This window comes from Ambystoma mexicanum, chromosome 5p, assembly GCF_040938575.1.
Source record: "Ambystoma mexicanum isolate Mex_15411 chromosome 5p, UKY_AmexF1_1, whole genome shotgun sequence".
NCBI lineage: Eukaryota > Metazoa > Chordata > Amphibia > Caudata > Ambystomatidae > Ambystoma > Ambystoma mexicanum.
This window is the reverse complement of record NC_090930.1, coordinates 200433081-200456709: the sequence shown is the minus strand read 5'-3', so window position 1 is coordinate 200456709 and position 23629 is coordinate 200433081. Positions and strand designations below refer to the sequence as shown.

General features: G+C 45.4%; 1 protein-coding gene across 2 annotated transcripts in view; it reads right to left on the bottom strand.

Moving 5' to 3' along the window:
• GUCY2F (guanylate cyclase 2F, retinal) overlaps positions 1 to 23629 on the bottom strand; it is a 720767-nt gene that overhangs the window by 685183 nt on the left and 11955 nt on the right. For both annotated transcript variants that reach the window (XM_069612625.1, XM_069612624.1), the window contains exon 2: positions 4595 to 5431. In XM_069612625.1, coding sequence (XP_069468726.1) covers positions 4595 to 5336 — 742 coding nt within the window. In that variant the 5' untranslated portion in view covers positions 5337 to 5431. The remainder of the gene's footprint in view (positions 1 to 4594; positions 5432 to 23629) is intronic.

Below are 23629 nucleotides of genomic sequence, written 5' to 3'. Positions count from 1 at the left end.
ACTATTTTGTTAGTTTGGGGTTTTTGGTTTGGTTTTGATTCCATTTCTAGTTGAATCCAGCAACAATCATTTTAAGTAAAGTATTTTGTTTTTATTCCATGTTCTTGACTGCTTAAAATAAAGTAAAAAATTGCTCAGTATTCAGTGATTTCTAGTTTGCAGTAAATGAGGTACAGGAATGGTTGTCCATGAAATAACCAAAAATTAAAAAAAACTAAAGGAGAAATTACCATATTTTTTGGATCAAGAAACAAAAATGACTTTCTGCTTTTTGTACTTTTATTTTTTGATAATCAGGGGGGTGACTTGTATACTTAAAATATACAAAGATCCCTAACAACTTTCTACGGAAACCGACAGGAATAGCCAACACTTAAGGTGGCGAGCTATAAATAAAATGAGAAGGAACAATAACATGATTATACCAACCCAACTGTAGAGGAGATTTCAGCCTCAAATCACAGATTCACACTAAAGACCTAATCCAGGCACAACAATTTATATGAGTTGGGCCACTAACACATTGAGGAAGGATTAGTGTAAAACCAGGTTTGAGCTCAAGATCTAGGATAAAACCAAGGGATTTGCCAGAGGTAGCTAAAATTGAGGGATATAACCAGAGATGACTGGGAGGCAAGCAAGATGGACTGGGAGTGAGGAAGGACTGGATGCAATAATAAGAATTTGTTGTTCCTGTATTTCATTAAACAAAGTGTAAAGATATCTAGTTTTCAACAGCTCCCTAAGGGTCACTCAGGCAGTTGATGCTGGCCGGTATTGGCACCTGAAGATATATTTAAGTTTCACTGATGTTAATTCAAGTAGGAGATAGGTAATATACGCCACAACACACTGAGAGGACTCCTCACTTGGATGATTTCATCTAAAGAAAATGGATCCTCCAATTGAGAAAAAATCTGACCCACTCAAGGACATGGTCCTTCATCTCATTTGTGTCACAAGAACAGACAGGACTGTCCCATGGTCTATTGAAGTAAATGTAACTGAGACAAAGGAGGGAACGCAGCTGGACATCACTGCTATCCATCACACTCATGCTGTCACCAACAACTTGAAGGGCTACTGTCTCCTTAAGAACAGAACCCTGACTGATAAGTGCACCAAGGGTGATTCAAAGTTAGAAGGTGAAGTAGTTGCAGAGCAGCTCATATTATAAATCAAGCTCTGTCACTTCCAGTTGCAGCTCCTTTTAGTGCACAAGAACGAATGACCTCGAAACATTCAGGGAAAATACCATGGGAATAGTGGAAATGAAGCATGGGAAACAAGAAGGTGGGGGTCACTGTATGACAGGCCATGAAAGGAGATGCAAGGATCTGGTCACCAGAGTGAGGAGTGATCCTCAAAGAGACTACAATGTTGGTGAGATAATAGTGATAACATATTCAATCCAAACAATAAACAAATTCTCATAAGGAGAATTAGGGGCCTAGTGCTAGAACCTTTATTGCAGATGTCAGTAGAATGTTATCAATTGTCAAGAAAAAAAGTAATTTGTTTCCTAGGCAATGAACATTGAATGGGGACGTGATGGGGTATAAAGACAGTTTATATAGTAAACGATGACAGAAAACAGTTCTCTAGATGATTTAAAGTTGGGACCATTTTCAGTTTACAGAATATGGCCGCCAGCCCGAGCAAAGGCAAGCCTGAGCCAAGGAAGCGCCTCAGCTCAGGCTGTGGGCCGTTAAAGGGGATGTCCGCCCTCCTGGCAGGGCATGAAAGCCATTTGTACCCCAGGGTTCTTCCGGGGAGTAAATTACTTTCACAGTTTTTCATCCGGAGATCCGCTCTCTAGTGCAGTCGATCCCCGGTGAAATATTTTTTAAAAAGATGGACACCGCCATATAGAAATGGGACTAGGTCCCTTTTCCATGTCAATGGTGGTGGCCAGACGGGAGGAGTACCGGACTGGAGCGCAATACTCCGGTCCTGCAGTCAAGTGGAGGGAGTGGGAGGGAAATCAGCTCATTTTGTGGCAGAGGGGCAACAGGTAGAAGCCGCCCTGCACTGAAAGGAAAAAAAAGGTGTCACCCGGGGAAGGGCCTCGGGTGGCTGGGATAGCGGGTGTGGATTGTGGATTGTGTATTCTCACCTGATGTTCCAGCCACTTGATTGGCTGAGTGCCCTTTCCTCAGGGCGAATGATGATTTAACTATTATAAGATTTCTTTTTGTAGTGATAATGGCAATAAACATATTTCATTAATAGACTTGCACTGGGTGAGTTCCAGTCTGCATAAAGTACATAATACCTCATGCAAGTTGGTGTGTACCAGGTCTTGGACGGTTTGAGAATGAAGGAAGAAAAAATTGCAGTTGGGTCATCAGTTAATTAATATAATTTGGTTCTGTCAATAAGAGAACAATATAGGGAAAACCAAATAAAAGATGTAAAGAGGAAGATTCCAATTTGGGGGATAGAGCTTTTTACGAATTGCAGGTATTTGTTAATTTTCCCCAAGGCGGAGTCACCCCCCGCATCCTTTGGGAGGCTTGGGAGGCAACCGAACTCCACAAGATCCTCCCTAGAGATCGAGTCAAGTGGGATCTCACTGGGAGAGACACCCCCTTTTGGGATAAGGACTCCAGTTCCTGTTAGGAACTCCCTAGGTCACCTACCATAGCCGCATACATTGCACTGCCTGTTAAACCAAATAACGTGACATCTTTACTGTTGGCTGAAGGCAATGCAAAAAGAAATTCATTTGTGAAAGTAAAGGAAGATGTCTCTTTGACAAGAGACGTATATTTAACTGAGACGAGTAGGAGAGAAGAGAGAGAGCCTAGTGCGCATGGAGAGCCCCCTGATATCATTATGCCTTGTGGAGGTGGAGCAAAGGCAAGTCGCGGATCCTGCAACTTTCAACAAGAGAGAGAATGCCAGTACAAGATGCCAGGGGCCCGGCGTGCGTCGATGCGGGAAAGGCATCATGAGGAAAGGAAGGGAAATGAGTTATCCGATGGTGGCATGACCACTGGTGCAGCGTGGTGCGCAGGACGCCCAAAGAATGACGCTGAGACCACCAGTACGGGAAGTGTGGAAGGCTTCATACGGCCAACATCAGTGCCGAGCAGTCACCCAAAAAGGAATCTGGAAGGGTATTCTGATGAAAGAGTGTAACAAGAAAGCATGTCCGAGCGAAAACTGAGCCCCACCACAATCCCTGGCAAAGAGAGAAGTACCAGGAGAACTGGGAGAACCAGGAGGCCGCTGGACCATCGTTATCAATCCAAAGAAACTCATCCCAGTCTTAAGGATAAGAAAATAAGACTAAGACTGCATATTCGGATTTGGGAAGAAGTAACGAATAACCCAGTAACGGAAGAGGGTTATTTAACAAGGCCAGAAACTCGTCCCAGTCAAAAGGACGAGAAACGAACATTAAGAATTTGTAATTGGACTTATACCCAGTAACTATTAGCCCAAATAAGGAAGAGGGCTATTATATGCAGAGAGAGAATTGTCCCAGTCCTAAGGGCGAGATACCAAAAGAGCAATAGAATATTTAATGAGAAACAGGATATGAAGATCTTGAATGAACAAGATGAAGAGGAGACATTGTAAAACAGAGAAGGCATAGCAAAGAAAGACTGAAAAGGGGTCCAGGTAAACCGTGCCTAGGAATGCCTGAATGTTGAGAGATGAAAGAATCTACAAGTGATGACAAGAGTGTTAGAAACTACCTGAATGGAGGTTGTTGTAAATAGAGAACCACAGAAAATACAAAAGCCAAGACTATTCTTGAAGAATTACAAGAACTGATCTCAAAGACTATCTCATGTCGAGAAATATCCCTGCCATTGAGAAAGTCTGTAAATAAAAGCTTGTGGGAAAAAAAGGAACAGACCAGGTGAAGATAATACATTCTCTTTGTCAATTTAGTCTAAATATAGTGGTAGGGTCAGATAGAGTTAGTTAGGACGGAGGAAATTGTTTTACTTTGGACTCCTGTCAACTAACAAGCATGTTTAGTTTCTTTAGATAGGTACGGTATTCCCTTTTGTGATAGGGAAAGTTAGGCCTTTTTCTTATAAGTTTAAAGAAATGTATTGAATCATGTCCTGAGCGTGTCCGACTCCCTTTCCGACCGCCACAAGCTTCTGCAGGGACCTTAGTGGAGGATGCCTTTATAACTGTTAACCTAATGAGTTTGAATGGGTCGACATCAGTAGTGGAGCTGTCAATAGCATTACTGGGGAACTGAATGCATGGCAAAGAGCATTGTAGGGTTATCACCATCAATATGTTGAAGCCCTATGCTTACATGCACTTTGGCTATTTCCTGTCTCTGTAACAGATGTAGACTGCCTTTTAAATTACAACAACAATGCAGTGGCTTTATCATACAGCATGACTGGCCAAAGTAGGTGAAAGTAGGTGAAGGGGCAAGCATCTTGCCCCTTCACCATAGAGTACCTACCACTGCTGACCAACCTCAGGTCAGAAAGATATCATCACAATTGCACTACTAATGGACACATGAAAACATAAGTTATTCCCATTCTCAAATAAACAATTTTCAATTTTTATTCAGAAAACATTAAATGGACAATTAAGGGAAATTACTCACTGCGAAGATTGTCCACTTTACTGACTTTTTCCAGAGCTTCCTTGATGTTTTGTGCATCTTCGGCTATAGAAATAACAATGCCCACTGGTAGACCGCTGTTCCGAAGGGCATTTGCAACTTTATTTCCTGTGTCCTTCCAGATGTCTTCATTGGATGAAATGATACCAACATGTGCCCACTGAAAGTACTTCATTACATTAAAAAGAACCCTAGTTGGCGAGGGAAGAGTCCTCGCAAATGTCGGGTAACTTTTCACATTATCTAATTCGTAATTTATGCAGGCCCAAGAAAACACAGGTTTGTTCCAGTTTTTTCCTAGGAGGGTGGCAGCATTACAATATCCTGGATTGGAAGGACCAATGAACCCAGAAGCCACTCCAGAATAAGACAGAAAACTTGAGAGGGCTTTTGAAGTTTGGCAATCTTCTTCAAGTATCACGTAGTTAAAGGGAATTCCGATTTCTAAGGACGTATCCCTGTTGATACGCTCAATGGCTAACTTGGCAGCAGCATTGGGTAGTGCTTTAGAAAATAGGGGGTCACAAGACCATGGTCCAATGACTCCAACTTTGTACGGAATGGAGTGCACTAATTGTGGGAAAATTACTAAAGCTATCAGAGGCCAGTATACTATTATCCTTGCCGAGAAGCTTGAGAATTTAAGGTATTCGCTTTCAGTCCATCTCGGGTGATTGGTAAATCTTAAGACGCAGGTATTTAAAGGCCAGGGCTCTTGTTGCATTGCACTCCTGCGGTTTACAGTATAAGCTGATAAAGAGCTGTTTCTACTTTACTCCAGTTCTGTCCAGAAATTGTTACAGCAGCATTTCCAATTACCTGCAAAAAAACATAAACATACATTGTTTAGGTCCACCAAAGTGGTTTATTTACGTTTAATTAAAAAAATAAGTATGGAAAGAAGGACTGGCCTCGTGAAGGCATCAGCCAGTAAAATCCGATCGAGTTATGAGAATGACCAAACAGTATGCAAATAAACTCTAGTGAAAATAACTTTGAGCAATTTCTCCTCCTACATCTTTATTATGGCTATCTTGAAATCCTGCTTAGATTTCAATATTGGGAGGATTGAGAAACTAAACCCTAGTATACACAATCTGGTTGGTTAAGTTTTCCATTGATAGACTGGCAATCATTAATCCATAACTTTGAAACTTGCACTGTGGATGTCAGCAAGATAATGCACAGGGATGCTGGGAGCTTAACCAAAAAATATTAACAAATTGGATTTTCAGTATACATGATTCTAGAAATCGAATTTGTTCACATGCAAAGTCCAACCTCATTACAGTGATTTGTAGTAAAGATGAAAATGTTCACAGCAATTGTTGACCCACCATGCTAAATGCAAAAGACAATGGTATGCAAACACTTTCATTCAATATTCATGCCCCACACATACAATCTACTCAATTCATCCTACATGCGTTCATGTGTGTTGAACGTTCCTTAAAAATCCTTTCAAACAATGACCATTTCTCATTAATGATATGACACTTGGCCATCTGGAGACCATGTAAATGGCAGTGGTGTGTGGTATAAATCCGAGTAAAATAACATAGCATTTTGAAAATTGTTTTTCTGTTATTCTCAAAATTGAAGGATATATACATTTCAGTAATGACTTTATAAACATCCAGGGCTGCAGGATCTACCCATTTTATTTTTATATAATTCTATTTCCCACTTATAAAGTTTGATGGATAGCAAGCAGCGCATGGATTGTGACAGAATATGCCCCATATTATTAATGACAATAGCACTTATGGCTTGCTCCAGAAATTGAACTTGCTTTGTCCATGTGCTACAAAAATGAAAAATTAAGACATAATATTCCATCATGTGTCATGCACAGGCTGGACTGGCAACCAAAAGCGGCCTTTAAATGTTAACTCTAAGCAGGGCTTAAGTCGGACCTACCACCAAAAAATTTGGAAAAACAGTTTCAAATGGTGAATTTCAAAGAACCTTTGTCCCTGTATAAAGATTAAAAAGTACTTAAACATAACAAAAAAATTAAATAGAAGGTTTGTTAAGAGTGGAAGTTATGTAATTAATGTTTTACTTCAACCCACAAAAAAGAGGCCCCTGGCACAGAGCCCCACTGGGAAATCTCCAGAGTTGCCTGTCGGCCGAACCAGCACTGGTCATACACATCCTCATAACCTGTACCTCAGACAGTATTGCTAAAATGACCAAACATCAAAAAGCGAGGAAAAAGTCAGAAAACAAATGTATTCATTACACCTGGCAACATCAAGGACCCGTGAAAGTACAGTACAGAAAAGAAAGGTCTATGTCTGCCACTGATTTGTTATCCACTCTACAGACACCAACAAACCATAATCAAAGGGGTTAAGATGGATTTCTAAACTCTGACCTGGTGGGCAGAAGTTTAGGAGGCCACCCTTCATAGTACTATGAAGTTTAGGAGGCAGAGGTTTAGGAAATTGCCCTAAAACTCACACAATCTGAATCCCATTATAATATTTACCTAGAGTAATTTACTACGAGGTGTACCGCACTTTCATTTGCTTCACCGTGTCCCTCAATTGAGATTTGCTCAGAGATATTAACCCACTCGGGGGCGTGGCTAAGAAGCCATGGAGTAGGACGTGTCTCGTGCATGGCCCCTGCTGATCCATGATTGATCCTGAAAGAAACAGTGCAGATATCAAGCTCCGAGGCATCCAAACTGATGCATGCATTCATAAACATGCCAGGCACAGATGAGCATGAAAAGCTAATAGGATGTGTACAGTACTGAACTAACGAGCGCCCGACAAGTTTTGTTCCAGCAGGCAGAGGAGGAGGCAGCCAAGATGGCCGCTGTGAACAAAGGGCGAGCAGCAAAACAAATGGACCCAGATGCTGCAATTATGGAATAGGAGCTTGCAGGCTCCAGCGACTCGCAACGGGACACCAGTGAATAAGCTGTCACCACTGGTTATATGGTGAGATCGGGTGCCCGTTGATTGCTGGTAGATGCCGTCGCACGGAGGATACCAGCCCCCTGCAGTGTGCGGCACACACAGAAAACAAAGGTGGCAGAGGACCCGGGCAGTGAACCGCCCATACAACATTACATTGTAGCAAAAAAGGCGCCGCGGATGGAAGTGCGGGTGTGTGCTGGATTGCTACACGATCGGCGGCAACATTGTAACAAACACCATCATGAATGCACATCTCTGATGCCCTGATCGGACAGACGACAGAGGAGACGCTGTGCATGATAAACCTCTGTAAACAACAGTGCGGACGCACCACATGAAAAGCGTCACTAATGGAATCACAGCAAATGAGAGGCACTGCTGAGAACACGCTTGAAGGGGGAAGGGGGCTTGTGGCCAGGACACTGGGACCAGGAGACATTGATCAAGAGCAGTGCTTATGTGCTGGTAAGCTTGAAGGGTTGCTGGGGCAAGGTCGCATAACACCCGAATAGGAGGTACACCCACAAGGGCGGCATACAAGAAAGAAAGTACCACAGGCTTGGTGGGCGTGCGAGTTCATGAGCAGGCAGCGCTGCATATGCAATCTCATGAAAGCACATTATTTTACCCAAACCTGCTGGACGCCAGCTCCCACATAACCCAACAAGGGCATGCAACAACTTGCTGAACAGATGCCCGCATATGCCAACAGTGTATTCAGATGGGCGTGGAGTTGTGAGCCCCATTGACGAGGCACGAACACCAAGAGTGCAGCATTTTGTCTCTATTGTGCAACAGAGGGATAGATGACCCGCAGACACTCAGTGTGAGAGCCCAAATAAAAGGCCTGTCCGCGTCATTATAGGAAGGGAATGAATGGACATACCGAAACAAACAACACACCCTCCTGGTGAAAAGGAAAATAGCGATCCAACGAGCAGTGCGGTACGAGTAGCAGAGCCGCACCAAAGTGCACGCAGGCTGCCAGCTGAGAGAGGCAAAGTGTGGTAAGGTGCCGGTGTACATTATACCACAATCAGACCTGAACTTAAAATTAAGTTGAAGAATCACCAAAAGTCCCCGTGAGGTAGAGACAACATAAAACCACTAAAATAATTGGCCCGAGCAGGACAGAGGTACAATACCAGCGATACGCAGGAGAGTACTCGAGTGGCGACCCAAAGCACAGCGCACAACTGAGAGGGAAATGCAACTGGCACCTGGGAGGATAGTATAGCGGAGGAGGGGCCCCAACAGGGCCGGCAAGAAGGTGTATAAATCCAAGGCGCCTGCCCAGAGCGAAATACTGGGACTACTATCAAGAATCCTCAGGCCCGATACAATTCCAAAGCAGGACCACAAGCTCTTGGGAGTGTGGACAGCAATATGACCCAACAAGGGCTGGGATATAAAGACAACAGAAGTATCAGTGGCCAGGTATGTGGGAGGACACTACCCACTCGAGAAACAACACGAATAGCGCATGAGGCCCTCTACCACATCCTCCTTCATGCACCATAGTCGAATATAAAAAAGCCCCGAAGAGCCGGACACCATACTTTCGATAGCCCTAATTGAAGTACAGGACTACACCGAGATGGCGAACAGACAGCCCACGGCAAAGGGGAAACAACCCATGCTGGAAGAATACGCAAGAACAACGCAGTCGGCAGAAGGGGCAAGAAGCAAGGAGAAGGCCCCCGCCATGGATACCGCCACGGCAAGCAAAGACCAGCAGATCCTGGAAGCAATTGCGGACCTGAAACTAGCATGGGAAACCAAGCTGGAATCAGCCATGGTCGAACTGAAGGCAGCACTGCAACCTAAAGTTGGCGCAGTGCAGGAGGAGGTGAATCTCCTCAGACAAGATGTCAGAGCGCTAGCAGAACGCACAGGCGAACTGGAGAAAGAGGTGGCCCAGGATACAGCAGCATGTGCGTCTCATACATCGGAGAACCACATTCTGGAACAACGCGTGAGCAACCTGGAAAGTAGAGCGGAAGAAGCGGAGGGACGTGCCCGGAGAAACAACATACGTATCGTGGGACTACCGGGACTACCGTAAGGAGCAGAAGGATCAAACCCAACGGACTATGCCGAGATGATGTTGCTGCAAGAAATTGCAAGAAATTGGAGGAGGGGCGCTCACTCAAGGATTCGCTGTGAAAGAGCGCATAGAGCCCAAACAAGGAGGCCACCGCCAGGAGCTCCCCCTCTCCCCCAACACGAATAATTGGCAAAATCCTGAACTATTGAGACAGGGAAAAGATCCTAGAACACTTCCTGAAAGGAGGCACAATACAAAGGGCATCGGTGAATATCACAGCATACCCGGACTACAAAATGTTGGTGCAGGGACGTCGAATGAATTATAGGAGGGTAAACAAAGGATTGCGAGAAGCGGGCTACAATGTTAATGTACCCGGCTAAACTGAAGGTCTACCATAAAAACAGAGCACTATCCTTCGACACCCCAGAGGATGCGTCGGAGTGGCTGGACACCCAGAACTGCCCATCGGAAACAGACAACCAGAAGGAAGACGGAGCAGATAAGTAAAACAGAGACTGCAGTGTTTAAGGTGCTGCAGAATCAGACACTGGGACTAGAATATAAGACAGGGCATAGCCAGGCTGGGATAGACACAACATGCGCCGCATAAATACGAATGCCCAAGCACAGCGATATTGTCATGATGCCTACTCCCGGGGATCCAGACCAAGTCCAGCAACCCCGGAAGCAGGCATCATGACAATACTCCCGGGGATCCAGACCAAGTCCAGCAACCCCGGAAGCAGGCATCAAGTTATTCCAAGCAAGCCCAACAACCCCTGCTAGGGGCTATTTGGGTGCAGTCCTGGTGTCTATGGCGCCAGGCTCATATGGAGAGTCAGTCCTGGCGCCATAGGCGCCAGGCTCATAGATTAAAACTTACCTGATGCAGAGCATGGTGCAAACTTACCTGATGCAGACCATGCTGCAAGAGCTCCAAGCCAAAAGAGGCTTGGAAGGGACTACTTTATCTAGGGACTATTTTTTACTTGGGTGGGGTCGGGCAGGAATACTTACCTGGGACTGCTTTGGAGGCTATTTAAACCACGCCCGAAGAGCAGCACACGCTTCACGTTATTCTGCATCCAGCAGCGTAACGCTCACCGTGCCTGCAAGTCTGCATCCAGTCTTCTGCCACGCCCGCCTCGAGTCTGGAGCTCCTAGAAAAAGGGAGAAAGAAGGAGAAAAGGTTAGAACAAGAGCAATACCTTTGATCCTTACCTGAATTCCCGATCAACCGCGCCTTCGAGCTGGAAGAAAGATTTTATTTTATGCGCGTCGCATCGCCTGCTGCAGCGCCGTGCTGAACTCACCGGTCTTCGCATCATCTTCACTATCCACCGCATCCTTCTGCATGTTCCCGCCGCACTCCGGCACCTAAGGGGAACACAAGAACAGCAAGGTGAGCCAAGGGAATAAACAGAGGCAATATTAGTTACCCCCCATAGACTTACCTGATTTTACCGCCAGGGGTACTATTCCTCTTCATCTTCGCCGCACCCCAGCCCCTAAGGGGAACAAAAGGACAGCAAGGTGAAACAAAGGGACAAACAAGGGGAATCCTTCTCACCACAATAGACTTACCTAATTTTACCACCGGAGGCATTATTCCCCGAAACTTCATAATTTCTCTCAGCACCTGAATAAGGGAGAAAGCAACAGGTTACATACTGACATTATTTTATCGAACTGTGTTGGATAATACAAATCCTTACCTGAATGTTACCAATTGCCACGAGGAACTCTTCGCTAGGGTCAAGCTGCAACCTGCAAGGAATAGGACAAGAGTGAAAGTCAGACATTTGAACTCTTATGAACTATGTACTTACGGCGTCTCACTGGAAATCTCAGAGTCAATATTGTTCTGGAACTCACCAATTCCTTTGAACCAGTGAAGCAACTGGTTATCTACGCGCCCCTGCGCTCAATGCAGGATGGAGAGCTCATCTTTCCAAACCATCAGGTGAGACAATAAGAGGGGACATTAAAGGGGATCAGTGGGGAGAACAGCGGTGATGAGGGTTAACAGTCAACTCCACGGGTGGTTAATTCCCTTTCTCCATTTGCAGAAGGATACTCCTACGGGCCAAGCAAACGAAACTAGGTGGGCCAGTCCAGTCTGTCATCTCGGCACTACGCATCACATTGGTGGAGACCGCAGCTGTCCAGTTCAGACCAACGTCCCTGTGGCAGCCAGGTGAGCGTAACAGATATAGAGCAAAATCGCAGGAGACTTAAGGGACTCGCTCGCATAACCCATAGATAGATTAATTAGTTTACCGATAGATCGGTAACACCCTGCTGGGTTCCTGCTATTGGCATACCGAGAAAGGACCAAATGCGGGGGATCCTGAGATCCAGGGATGGAGCTGGGCAACAGTTGGGGATGGGTGGGAAGTGGGGAGTGGATGGAATGTGTGTAGTGAACATAGTTGAGTGAGAATCCGGATTGGCGGGACAGTTGGGGAGTTAATTTTGAAATTAGACAGGGAACGAGCCCACATTCACGCCAAGCAAAATCGATGACGAGAAAGAGGAGGGAGGGAGAAGGATAAAATATGGATGACAACGGGAGACCTTAGAATTGTAACCTCATCAGTTACATGAAGAGAAACAAAGTAATGATGTATCTGAGAAGGCAAAAGGTGGACATAGCATTACCGCAAGAAACCCACCTCACCAAAGAAAAACTAGAGGTGGTCAAGAAAACGTGGAGAGGGACCACCACGGGAGCAACAGACTCGGCCTATGCCAGGGGGGTAGTTACCTGGGTGGCACCACACGTGCCCTTCAAGATGCTTCAGGCCATGGCGGAGCCGGACGGGAGGATGATAGTGATGCGGGGGCTGTTAGAGAATAGAGAACTGAGCATCATAAATACATACGCCCCCAACCAAGACACAGCTGCCTACTTCAAGACCTTATATAGCAAAATCAGCCCACATATAGGAGGCACGCTTATATGGAGAGGGGACTTCAACTGCTCGCTAAACCCTAAAATGGACAGGTCAGACACAAAACTAGATAAACCCACCCTCGCCGCGAAAGCGCTACTGGCCTTGCTGAGAGACTTCGGGCTATAGGACATTTGGAGGCAGCAGCACCCAAATGATAAGCATTATTCACACTATGCCACCCCACACAACCTGTGAACGAGACTGGACTATATGTTCGCATCTCCAGAGCTTGTTGGGGAAATGACTGGCTCAGAATACAAGGCGAGAGTACTATCGGACCACTCCCCTCTGGTTCTGGAGTGGCGACATCAGCCCTCCCAGAGCTAGAATCCCAACATGGCGACTCAGAGCTGAGGCTCTGCAGGATACAGCATTCCGAGAGGACCTAAGGGAGGATATTATTGGGCATTTCGACACTAATACAGGGAGTGTGGCGTCAGTGGGAACCCTGTGGGAGGCCTTCAAGGTGGTGGTGAGAGGAGCGGCCATATATAAATGTAGAGGGCTCCAAGGGAGCATTGAGCGGGAGCTACGAGGCAGAGAAGAAGCTAGAAAAAATAATGAAAAGAGAAGGTACCTCGCAGGAGGACGCTGAACAAGTGAGCCTACTACAACAAACTAGCTGGAGGCTCTGGGAGAGGCTATGCAACCTGAATTATAAAAAATCCATTGAAAGGCAACATGCCAGGGGGGACAAACTGGGGAGGCTTCTAGCATGGCTATACAAAAACAAGACGGGATCAGTAATTAGGGAGATAACAGGGGCGGAAGGCCAGATCTGGAACACCCAGGAGAGAATGAACAAGGGGTTCCTCAGATTCTACAAATGTCTCTATGAAGACGCAGGGGAGACTGTAGAACGGGAGACCCAGGAGACGTTGGAAGACATAGGACTACCTAAAATAAATGAGGAAGAAAGGGAGAACCTAGACGCCCCAATCACTATGGAGGAACTAGAGACAGAGGTATTGCATCTACCCACTAGTAAAGCCACGGGGTCAGACGGGCTTCCTAGTGAATTCTATAAAACCTACAGACAAGAAGTGCTCCCCCCGCTGCTGGCAATGCTAAATGAGGCTTTTGATAAGGGAAGACTGCCGGCTTCCCTGAGGGAGGCGGTCATTATCCCGCTCCTCAAACCCGGTAAGCCAAGCACGGAATGCGGGTCATATAGACCCCTATCCATGTTAAACCAGGACACCAAAATTCTAACGGCTGTGCTGGCGAAGCGACTCAAAAGGGTAATAAACAAACATATACACCCGACTGGTTATGTCCCAGGTAGAAACATACCAATAACCACAGGAGACTCCACCATAACATACAACAGGTAGAGGGGGACCCAAACAAAATAGCAATAGTCTCGCTAGACTCAATAAAAGCCTTCGACTCCATGAGATGGCCTTGGATGATGGCGGCCGTGAAAAAATATGGGATGGGACCAGGGTACCTGCGGTGGGTGAAAATGGTGTACAGCTCTCCAGCAGCCAGTGTCAAAACGGGAGCGATAATATCTGATAAATGGCAACTCAGCAGAGGCACAAGACAGGGCTGTCCATGGTCCCCAATGCTATATATCCTTGCACTAGAACCAATAGTGATCTGCCTTAGACAGCAATACGGAGAAATAGGGGTCCATATGAAGGGGGGATCGCACCTGATATCATTGTACGCAGATGATATGCTGCTATACCTGCGCTTCCCAGTGGAAAACTTGCGGTATGTTTTAGAGGTGATGAAGCGCTATGTGACTCCTTTGGGCATAGCAATAAACCCCAGGAAATCATGCATGTTCCCCTGGGGAGATATGGGGGATTCCCACGGGAGAACCTAGCTGTCCTGCAGATACCGTGGCAGATTAAAACATTTCGATACCTGAGTATTAATATATACCACATGATTGCAGACGAACATAAACACAATACGGAGAGGGCAGTGGAAGGCATTAAGAACAGCATGGGGTTCTGGGCAAAACTCCCCCTGGCCATGGTGGGTAGGGTAGCCTTGCTCAAGATGGTGGTCCTGCCCATACTATTACATTTCTTCACGAATATCCCATATATGCTACCCAAACGCTTCTTCACTAATCTCCAGAGCTTATGCAGGGGCTTTATATGGCACAACTTAAACAGAGTGGCCCTATGCAAACTGCAGAACACGAATGATAGAGGGGGCATAAACCTGCCGAATATCACCTGGCGGGGCAGCTACAATATGTTGCCAGATGGTTGTCCGAAGACTAGACGGCAGAATCTAGACTGCGGAGGGGAGACTGCGACCCATACTTCCTAAAAAAATTGATATGGATACCTAAATCACAACTGCGGGGGCGATCGAGATTGCTGGAACTAGGCTGGAAGACATGGCGCAAAGCGTGCCACATTGTGGGAAACCCAACCCCATGCTCCTCGCAGGTGCCACTCGTAGCACTTTTCTGCGAGGACGAGCAATTACAGAAAGGGATCCGCAAATTCTGGGAACCGGTGGGCCTCGCAACCCTAGGAGATATATGGCAAAAGGGGAAGGCACTAGACTTCCAAATGATAACGGAAGAAACCGAGGTACATATGGGGCAGTACATCACATATACTAGAATCATTAAACGGGTGGGAGGAACGTGGTCCAAGGAAGTATTAGCAGAACAACCCGATGCAGTAATTGAAACGATGTCTGATATTTCGGAGGGAGGGCACGAAATATCCAGAATCTATGAACTACTGATGTCTAGAATGAGTAAGGAGTTGCTCCAACTGAGGCGGGATTGGGAGGAGGAGGCGGGAGAACCCATGCAGGATGGGCAATGGGAGAGAGCCCAGAGATACCATAAGAAGGTGTCCAGGAACGCAAGGCTGCAGAAAATACACTTACACGTCACACACAGGGCATATATGACCCCCCACAAAATCACCAGGTTTGCGAGCACAGTAGTGCAGAAATGCCCCATGTGCAGGGAGGTGGGTGATGGGATGCCCAGAGGTGGGAAAATTTTGGGAGGAAGTCAAACAATGTCTATCCGAAAAGGGAATCAAGCTAGCGGTGGAATCGGTATGGGATTGCATGATTGGGGGATTTACCAGACCACGCAATCTAAAACATATTAGTAAACTGAAAGACATGGCCTACATCCTGGCCAAAAGGAGAATTGCCATGGGCTGGAAAGCAGCCCATAGACCTAGATTAGAGGTGTGGTGGAACAATCTCCTGAAATGGGCAGGCGCTGAGACAGCAGCCTGGTATGATGGAGTCAATAGAGGAGGGGAGGAGGAAGCGGGGCCCCTGATAGCATGGAGACAAACAGTGGCCACACTGTCTGGATCCTCCCACATCGAATCTAGTGAATATGATACATCCGAGAGCTGTGAAGGGGACTAATCCAAGAGAAACAAAATTCAAGGCACTGAAGTGGAAGCTCGAGTTAAAGGGGAGGCAGGGGGGATGACGGCATTGAACAACATGTGAATGCAAGCTATGAAGCTGGTCAACGGAAATGCCTACTGTGTTGGTTATGGTTGGTGTGTTGTAAAAATTAATAAAAATTGTTTTAAAATGTTTTTTTTAAAAAAAGATATTGCCCTACTCTCACCTGTGCCTAGGTGTACCCCTATTGTAATTTGCACCTGGGTATTACCCCCACTTAAATTAGCTCCTAGATGTTCACTCTTCAATCTGCTGTTCCCAACCTCCCATTCCTGACTATACCGATCATTTTCATGAACCTTTTAATTCTTCATATTACACTCATCAGCTATTTTCAAATTTCTGATCAACAGGGGTGTCGCCAATTGGGCATGGGTCAATGAAAAAGCCACACAATAACATATGCAGTTAATGTAGTGATTTATAAGGGGATTGTTACACTTTTGGATAAAATCATGAAAGGGCTGTAAACTGACTGGTTAGGATACCTTCTCCCAAAGGGCGATTATTCTTCACTGATTTCCCCCACCCATGTGACTGATCCTGCAAATGTCTTTAGGGAGAAAGGGTTGTAAGTCTCTGGCCATACCCAGGGGTCTGGTTTCCTCCTGGTGACCTGCCACAACAAAGTAATTCAAAGATGAGGTTCTCTGTTTCCAACAAATCCTGTGTCATGGTTCCTTCCTGGCTGTCAGGAACAATAAATGGCACTCCCAATCTTCGGTTGAAATGACCCAGCTATTATTTCTCTTTCTTCCTAGTGTTCTTGTCCTTGCTTCTCTTAGATGGACAAAAGACGTCCTTGTGTGGTTTCCGAAAGTCCCCCAATGGACCACCTTTGTGCATCTAATGAGGAGCAGAGCCTCGGGCAAGTAGCAGGACAAATGCCCCCGTTTACAGTGAAAGGGAGGCAAGGTTGGAAGCTGGAGGAGTTAATTGTACTTCCTATTGCCATCTGCCTGTCTCAGGGTCCTGGCTTCATGAACCACAAACCAGCTTCACTTCACCTCCCTCCTTGACGTCTCACCACATGTTGGAGTCTCAATGTCTATACCTTCTCTCTTCTCCTCACTATCTTCTCCTCACTATTCACTTTCACATTCTCAACACCACGCTACATGCCTGTTCCTCCAAACCTCCCAGGCTCAACCCCTTCCAATTCAGGCATCTACATGTTTTCGGGTTTCTTCCTCCTAGAGGTAACACATTGAGCACCAGTTAGTAGTTGCCCTGTCATCCTAATACCAAAAAACTGTCATTTTTAAGTGGGTTCAATATGCAAATGGACTAATTACTGTAAAGTGGTCTTGTATAGTGCAGAATCTGGCGGCCTCTTGACACTACTGAACATCTGAGCTGTCTTGCCATTTGTTTTCTGTCCCGGTGGGAAAAGATTCTTCTCTCACAGATGTCCTGCTGTAGAAACCTTCCACAGCCATATCTAACTACTTAGGTTGTATTGATTGCTTGTATTGCACTTTGATTTGCTATCTGCCAGTTTCCAAGCACTGCCGGTGAAGAATAGTAGAGATTGCAAGAGGTGTATGAGCTGGAGAAGGGGCATTTTCTTCACCTTTATTTAAACCATTAAAGGCAGATCAATTTAAAAGAGTGATATTGGCTAATGCCATAGCGTGTGCCCCAGGTCCAGAATAGACCTGCAACTAGAGGCAACCTGTTGAGTCATTTTCTCATGTGTCAGTTTGACGCATTAGGAGCAACACAGCTAGACAGTAGTAGATTGCCTGAGTGACACATTTGCCCATCGGGCTATTTGTCTTTTTCTTTCCCCTCTTAGACCATCCCACCTTATATTCACCAAAAGAGCACTTTGTACCCTTAACACTGGGAAGGAAATGCCCATGTTTTTAATAAGGTGACAAAAAAATGAGCATCACATTGGTAAGGTCCATAGTTATGGGTGTGGGGTGATAGAGAGTAAAAGAGCTGGCTGGATAGTAAGTATCAAAGTGAGTAGCCACATTTGACAAAGGCAAATTTCATGGAGTAGTAGAGAGAGAGTTTGGTAGGAGGTGATTTGTTGGTCAGAGTAGAGGTCCATGAGTTGGACTTGAATTTTCATTTGGTAATGGACTAGGGAGAGAAAAGTGCAAGCAGTGGGGTGGACATGGTGAAATAAATGAGTGACTGGAGTCACTGTTTAGAAGGTGAGGCATCAAAAGTACATCAGAGCATGCAAAAGTAAAAGAGCAGGTGTGAACGTGCATGGGAGTGCATGTGTGCACATGTATGTGAATATGTGTGTGTATGTGTGTGAATGCTGGAGCGAGAGTGTGTGTGAGTTTGTGATTTGAGGGGGCATGCATCAGGATTACAATGCAATGCTGGTATATATTGTGAGGTGCAGGTGAGTGAGGCAACCTGACAAGGTTTTACCTTGATAATGCCGGCATATATAGTGGGCACATTCAACATGAAAGTGTGCTATTAAAGTGGCATGCCAGCATATATTGTGCACAGTCACCTTAAATAGGTGTTCTTGCAGGAGAATGCCTGCATATTTTGGGCATATCCACCTTTAATGTGTTCTTACATGTGTCTGCTGTATATTTTAGACACAGCCTGTAGGAATGTGTTGTTACAGTAGCAGGCTGACATACATTGAGCACAGCCAGAATTACGTTTCATTATATCAATATATTTTTATGTATTGGGCACAGCCAGCATTATTGTGTTCTGACAGTAGCATGCCGGAATATTCTGGGCACAGTCAGGACGAAAATGGGGTTTTGCAGTGGCATGGCATGCTGGTATATATTGGTCACAGCCAACCTCAAAATGTGTTCTTACAGTGGCAATACTGGGATATACTGTGTGGGCACTGACAAGTTACAAATGTATTTTACAGGTCAATGCTGACATATTGTTGACTTTTTCTATGAACACAGCCAGCATGGAAAGTGTTAAAAGAAATTCTCTATGGTTAGTGTGGTAACCTGGCATTTATTGACATTTATTACCAATTTATTTATTCATTTATTTTTGCATTTATTACAGCGCACAAAACCCTCGGGTATCTAGGAGCTAGTTACATTGAAGAAAAAACTTGAAGAAGGTGTTGCCAAGAGTCTTAGATGGAGAACAGTTTGTTGAACAGCCAGGTTCTTCTCTCAGAGTGGGAGGGTGGTTGTTCCAGAGATAGAGGCCACGACTGGGAAACTCTTACCTCCCACCGAGAGGCGATTGACATTGGGGATCTTCAGGAGGTGCGAGTTCGAGGATCTGAGAGGTCGGGCAGGTAAGTATTTCTCCATGCAGCGTGAGAGGTAAGATGGGGCTGTATTGGAGAAACAGCGATGGATCAGGGGTAATGTTTTAAATGTAATCCTTTGCTGGGTGGGCAGCTAGTGCGCCTCTCTTCTGGCTTTCAATATATGATCAGATTTGGAAAGACCAAAGGCCGCTCAGAGGTCATTGTTCAGAATCGTCTTGTGTTTGTTAAGACTGCATTCAGAGGTGCCAGTGAACAGGAAACTGCAGTAGTTACACTTTGCTCCTGTGATAGCTCTTGCAATGGAAAGGCGGTTGGGACTGGAGAGGAATGGCCTGCAGGCATGCAGCAGTTTGGCAGTGTAAGCTGCAGATGAGGCGATTGAGTTCACATGTCGCGAGAGGTCAAGGTTGGCATCTAGGTAAACGCCAAGGGTTTTAGCGGCATCCGAGGTGGTGATTCGGTTGCCGTCGATGATAAACTCTTTGCAGGCTGGGTTTATATTGCGCAATGAGGAGTGGGAGCCGACAATGAGGATTTCTGTTTCATCGTCGTTGAGACAGAGTAGGTGGGCAGCCATCCAGTTTTGAATGACTTCATATACAAAGTTTATGGTTGCTGAGTCTTGGGGGTAAGAGCCGGTAAGGGGGATAAGGAGCTGCGTGTCATCAACGTAGTTCATATCTGATATGTTGAGTCGGTCAAGGTGGTCAAAGAGGGGTTTCATATAAATGTTGTAAAGGGTAGGGGAGAGGCAGGATACTTGGGGAACTTCACAAGTGACAGGGGTAGGTTCTGCAGAGAAGTCATCGATGAAATCTTGTGACGATCTGTCGGCTACAAAAGAGCTAATCCATTTGGTAGCTGATGGAGAGAAGTCAGCTGTTTCAGTGAGTTAGGAGCAGAGGGTATGATGCTCAACCAGATCGAATGATGCGGATAGGTCTTGCATCATCAGGAGGGCGGGGTTGCCTGTGTCCTTAATTGCGTTCATTTGTATTTTCAAGTCGAGTAGTGCATTTTTGGTTCCATGTTTGGGGCGGAAGCCTGATTGGCGAATGCCCAGGATATTGTTCTCCTTAAGATATTGTTGAACTTGGATGTATGCGACACGATCCAGAATCTTCAGGTGGTAGGGTACCCTAGTGATGGGGTGATAGTTTGTGGGTATGGAAGGGTCAAGGGAGGGTTTTTGGAGGAATGGAATGACTCATGCTTCCTTCAGGGAAGTTGGAACCGAATTGGTGGAGAAGGAGGCATTGGTGATGGCTGTGAAAAGGGGCATAAGTGACTTGGCACAGTCTTTGATGACTGGAACTGGGCAAGTGTCACCTTTGCACCTCGATGGATTGAGATTTTTGATAATTTTAGAGACGTCCATGGCTGAGACTGGGTGGAAGTAGAACGGGGTGCAGGTGTAAACTGTAAGCTGTACTGATTTTTTATTCAATGCTTTTTTAAATGTGTGCTGTAAATGCATCATTCCAACACATCACTTTAAAACAGTTTTCATTAGGAACCCCCTCTGCAAACCCTGTCACATGTGTCTAACTGGCTCGGGCACTCGCTGCGCTTGCTCCTGTATGCCTACAACGTCCAGGAAAAGATATACGTGCCTCCACTAGAAGAAATAAAAATCACCAGCCTCCACTGTGTCTTCCCCAGAGGTTTAGTGCCTCCTACAACTCTGGTTGAGCCAGATGACCCATTTCAGCAACATAAGGATTCTAAATTAGAAAGGAGGTTTCCTCTACACACATCCATCTTGGAGATCAGGACAGAACAGTGGAAGGACATGGAAGACCATGTTTTACTATGTTTCATGCCAAAACATTATCAGCTGAAGACTTCCAAAGGATATTTCCTTTCTTACAGGCCCGCCAGCAAACTCTAATTTCCATGTGGTTCCATGTGGTGCAAAATCAAATGAATAGATTCTAGCTGCTGGGCTTCAGGGAACAACCAGCATGGTTCCTGTCAGACTGGGCATTCAGCGGGCCTTCCTGGGCAACTGCAGCTGTGGCTCAACATCAATTACAGATGGGGTCCTGAAAGGTAGATACTGACCAAAATAAAAAAATCTTTAGACTTAGATACCATTTCTTCAGTATTTATTCTTTTGGGGCCTGAAGGAGGAGATGGCAAAAAGAAACCAGTGGAGAACTGAATCCATTGACATCTTTCCATCAGACCCACGAGAGCTCTTCTTTTAAAAAAAAAACATCTCAATGGTCCGTCAGCTGATTTCGATGAATAATGTCCAAAAGTGAACGGTTGTGGTTCTCTGCAAAAGCCTGCTACCACTCCAGGAGGGAATCGCCATATCTGCCTAAAGGCTACCACAGATGATAGTAGGTCATCTCCTCATGTTACAGCCCATCCACCAGTAGGTGTCTAACTGAGACAAGTACTTCCACATCCCCAGTTAGCTCTGGACTTGTAGCTGTAGCAGCTCTAGAAGACAGCAGTGTTCTGAAGTTTGCAGTGGAGAGGAAATGTATGTAATTCTCTTGCTAGTTTAAAGATTTGTAGGGAATTTCGATCAATATTTGATCAAAGCGATTGAACAAGAGTGTCCTTCATCATCGGTTTTGTATGCTGTATGTGGTGGTTATGATTACAGGGTTTTTTAGACACTGCAACAGCGATCATCTGATGGACATGATATATAAACCAGTAGTTCTCACGGGTCACCAGCCTCTCTGGGATGGTGCTACTGGTGCCAGTCTCCAAGGGGGTCGGCCCACAGAGCTCTTTAATAGTAGCAGGATGCCGATTGCTTGTTGACAAGTGTTTGTCTCAATTCCCAACTTCAATGCTTCTAACAAAAGAAGTACCCGATGTGTAGGTTGCAGAGCAAATTTGAGGGCAGAGACTGCCCCGGAAAGATGATCAGTGAGCGAGCATCATCGAATCAGTAAGAAAGTCTTCCACTATGCACTCCTGTTTGTTACTCCGAACATCACAGTTTGCGGGAGCAACCACAGGACCAAATGTTATATCTGCAAAAAGGCAGGTACACAAACCCCTGCTGTAAAACAAGCCAAGAATATTTTTCTATGGGCAGAGGTGAGTGTGATGCAACAAGTTGTGTGTGTACCAACTCATCAGACTTCTTCAGTTGTTGTTTGGGTAGTGCCTGCGTCCATGGATGTTTCCAGCAATATCCCAAAATTGGAGGATGGGAGTAATAACCCTCTTCAACACAATAGGAAAGCCTCGGCTTCCTGCCCATGTCACCAGGTGTAGGGGGCTGGTGTGTAGTGGCCTCCAGGACTTCATCTAGCTAATTTAACTAACAACAAGAATATTGGTTAACATTCAAAATGAAGGAGCAAAGGTTGGCCTGATAACCCTATTGTGTCCCTGTCTGCCGCTGTTTCCCATTTCCAATGTGTTATTTTCCTCTAAGCTTGCTGAATAGACCTTGGAGGTTGAGTAGTTGGGGATCCCGAAACTAGGCTATTCATGGAAGATATTATGATGTATACGGGAATCGCAGCAGCCAGCACTAGGATCACTTCTCTATTTGGAGTGATATACACACTAAGCTTACAGCCAGCACTGGAATAACTTCTCTATTTGGAGTGATATGCACCCTAAGCTTACAACCAGCACTAGGATCACTTCTCTATGTGGAGTGACATACACCCTAAGCTTACAGCCAGCACTAGGATCACTTCTCTATTTGGAGTGATATACACACTAAGCTTACAGCCAGCACTGGGATCACTTCTCTATTTGGAGTGATATGCACCCTATGCTTACAGCCAGCACTAGGATCACTTCTCTATGTGGAGTGACATACACCCTATGCTTACAGCCAGCACTAGGATCACTTCTCTATTTGGAGTGATATACTTATATCTTGAGCTTACAGCTAGCACTGTGTTCACTTATCGCTTTGGAATGATATACACCCTAAGGTTACAGTCAGCACTGCGATCACTTCTCTATTTGGAGTGATAAACACCCTAAGCTTACAACCAGCACTGGGATCACTTCTCTATTTGGAGTGACATACACCCTAAGCTTACAGCCAGCACTAGGATCACTTTTCTATTTGGAGTGATATACTTACACCCTGAGCTTACAGCCAGCACTGGGGTGACTTATCTATTTGGTGTGATATAAGTACACTGTAAGCTTACAGTCAGCTCTGGGATCACTTCTCCATTTGCAGTGGCATACTTACACACTAAGCTTAGTTATATACACCCTAAACTTACAGCCAGCACTAAGGTCATTTATCTATTTGGAGTGACATACTTACACCATAAGCTTACAGCCAGCATCGGGATCACTTCTCTATTTGGAGTGACATAGTTACATCCTTGGCTTACTGATATACACCCTAAGTTTACAGCCAAAACTGGGATCAATTCTCTATTTGGGGTGTTATATACGTACACCCTAAACTTGCATTCA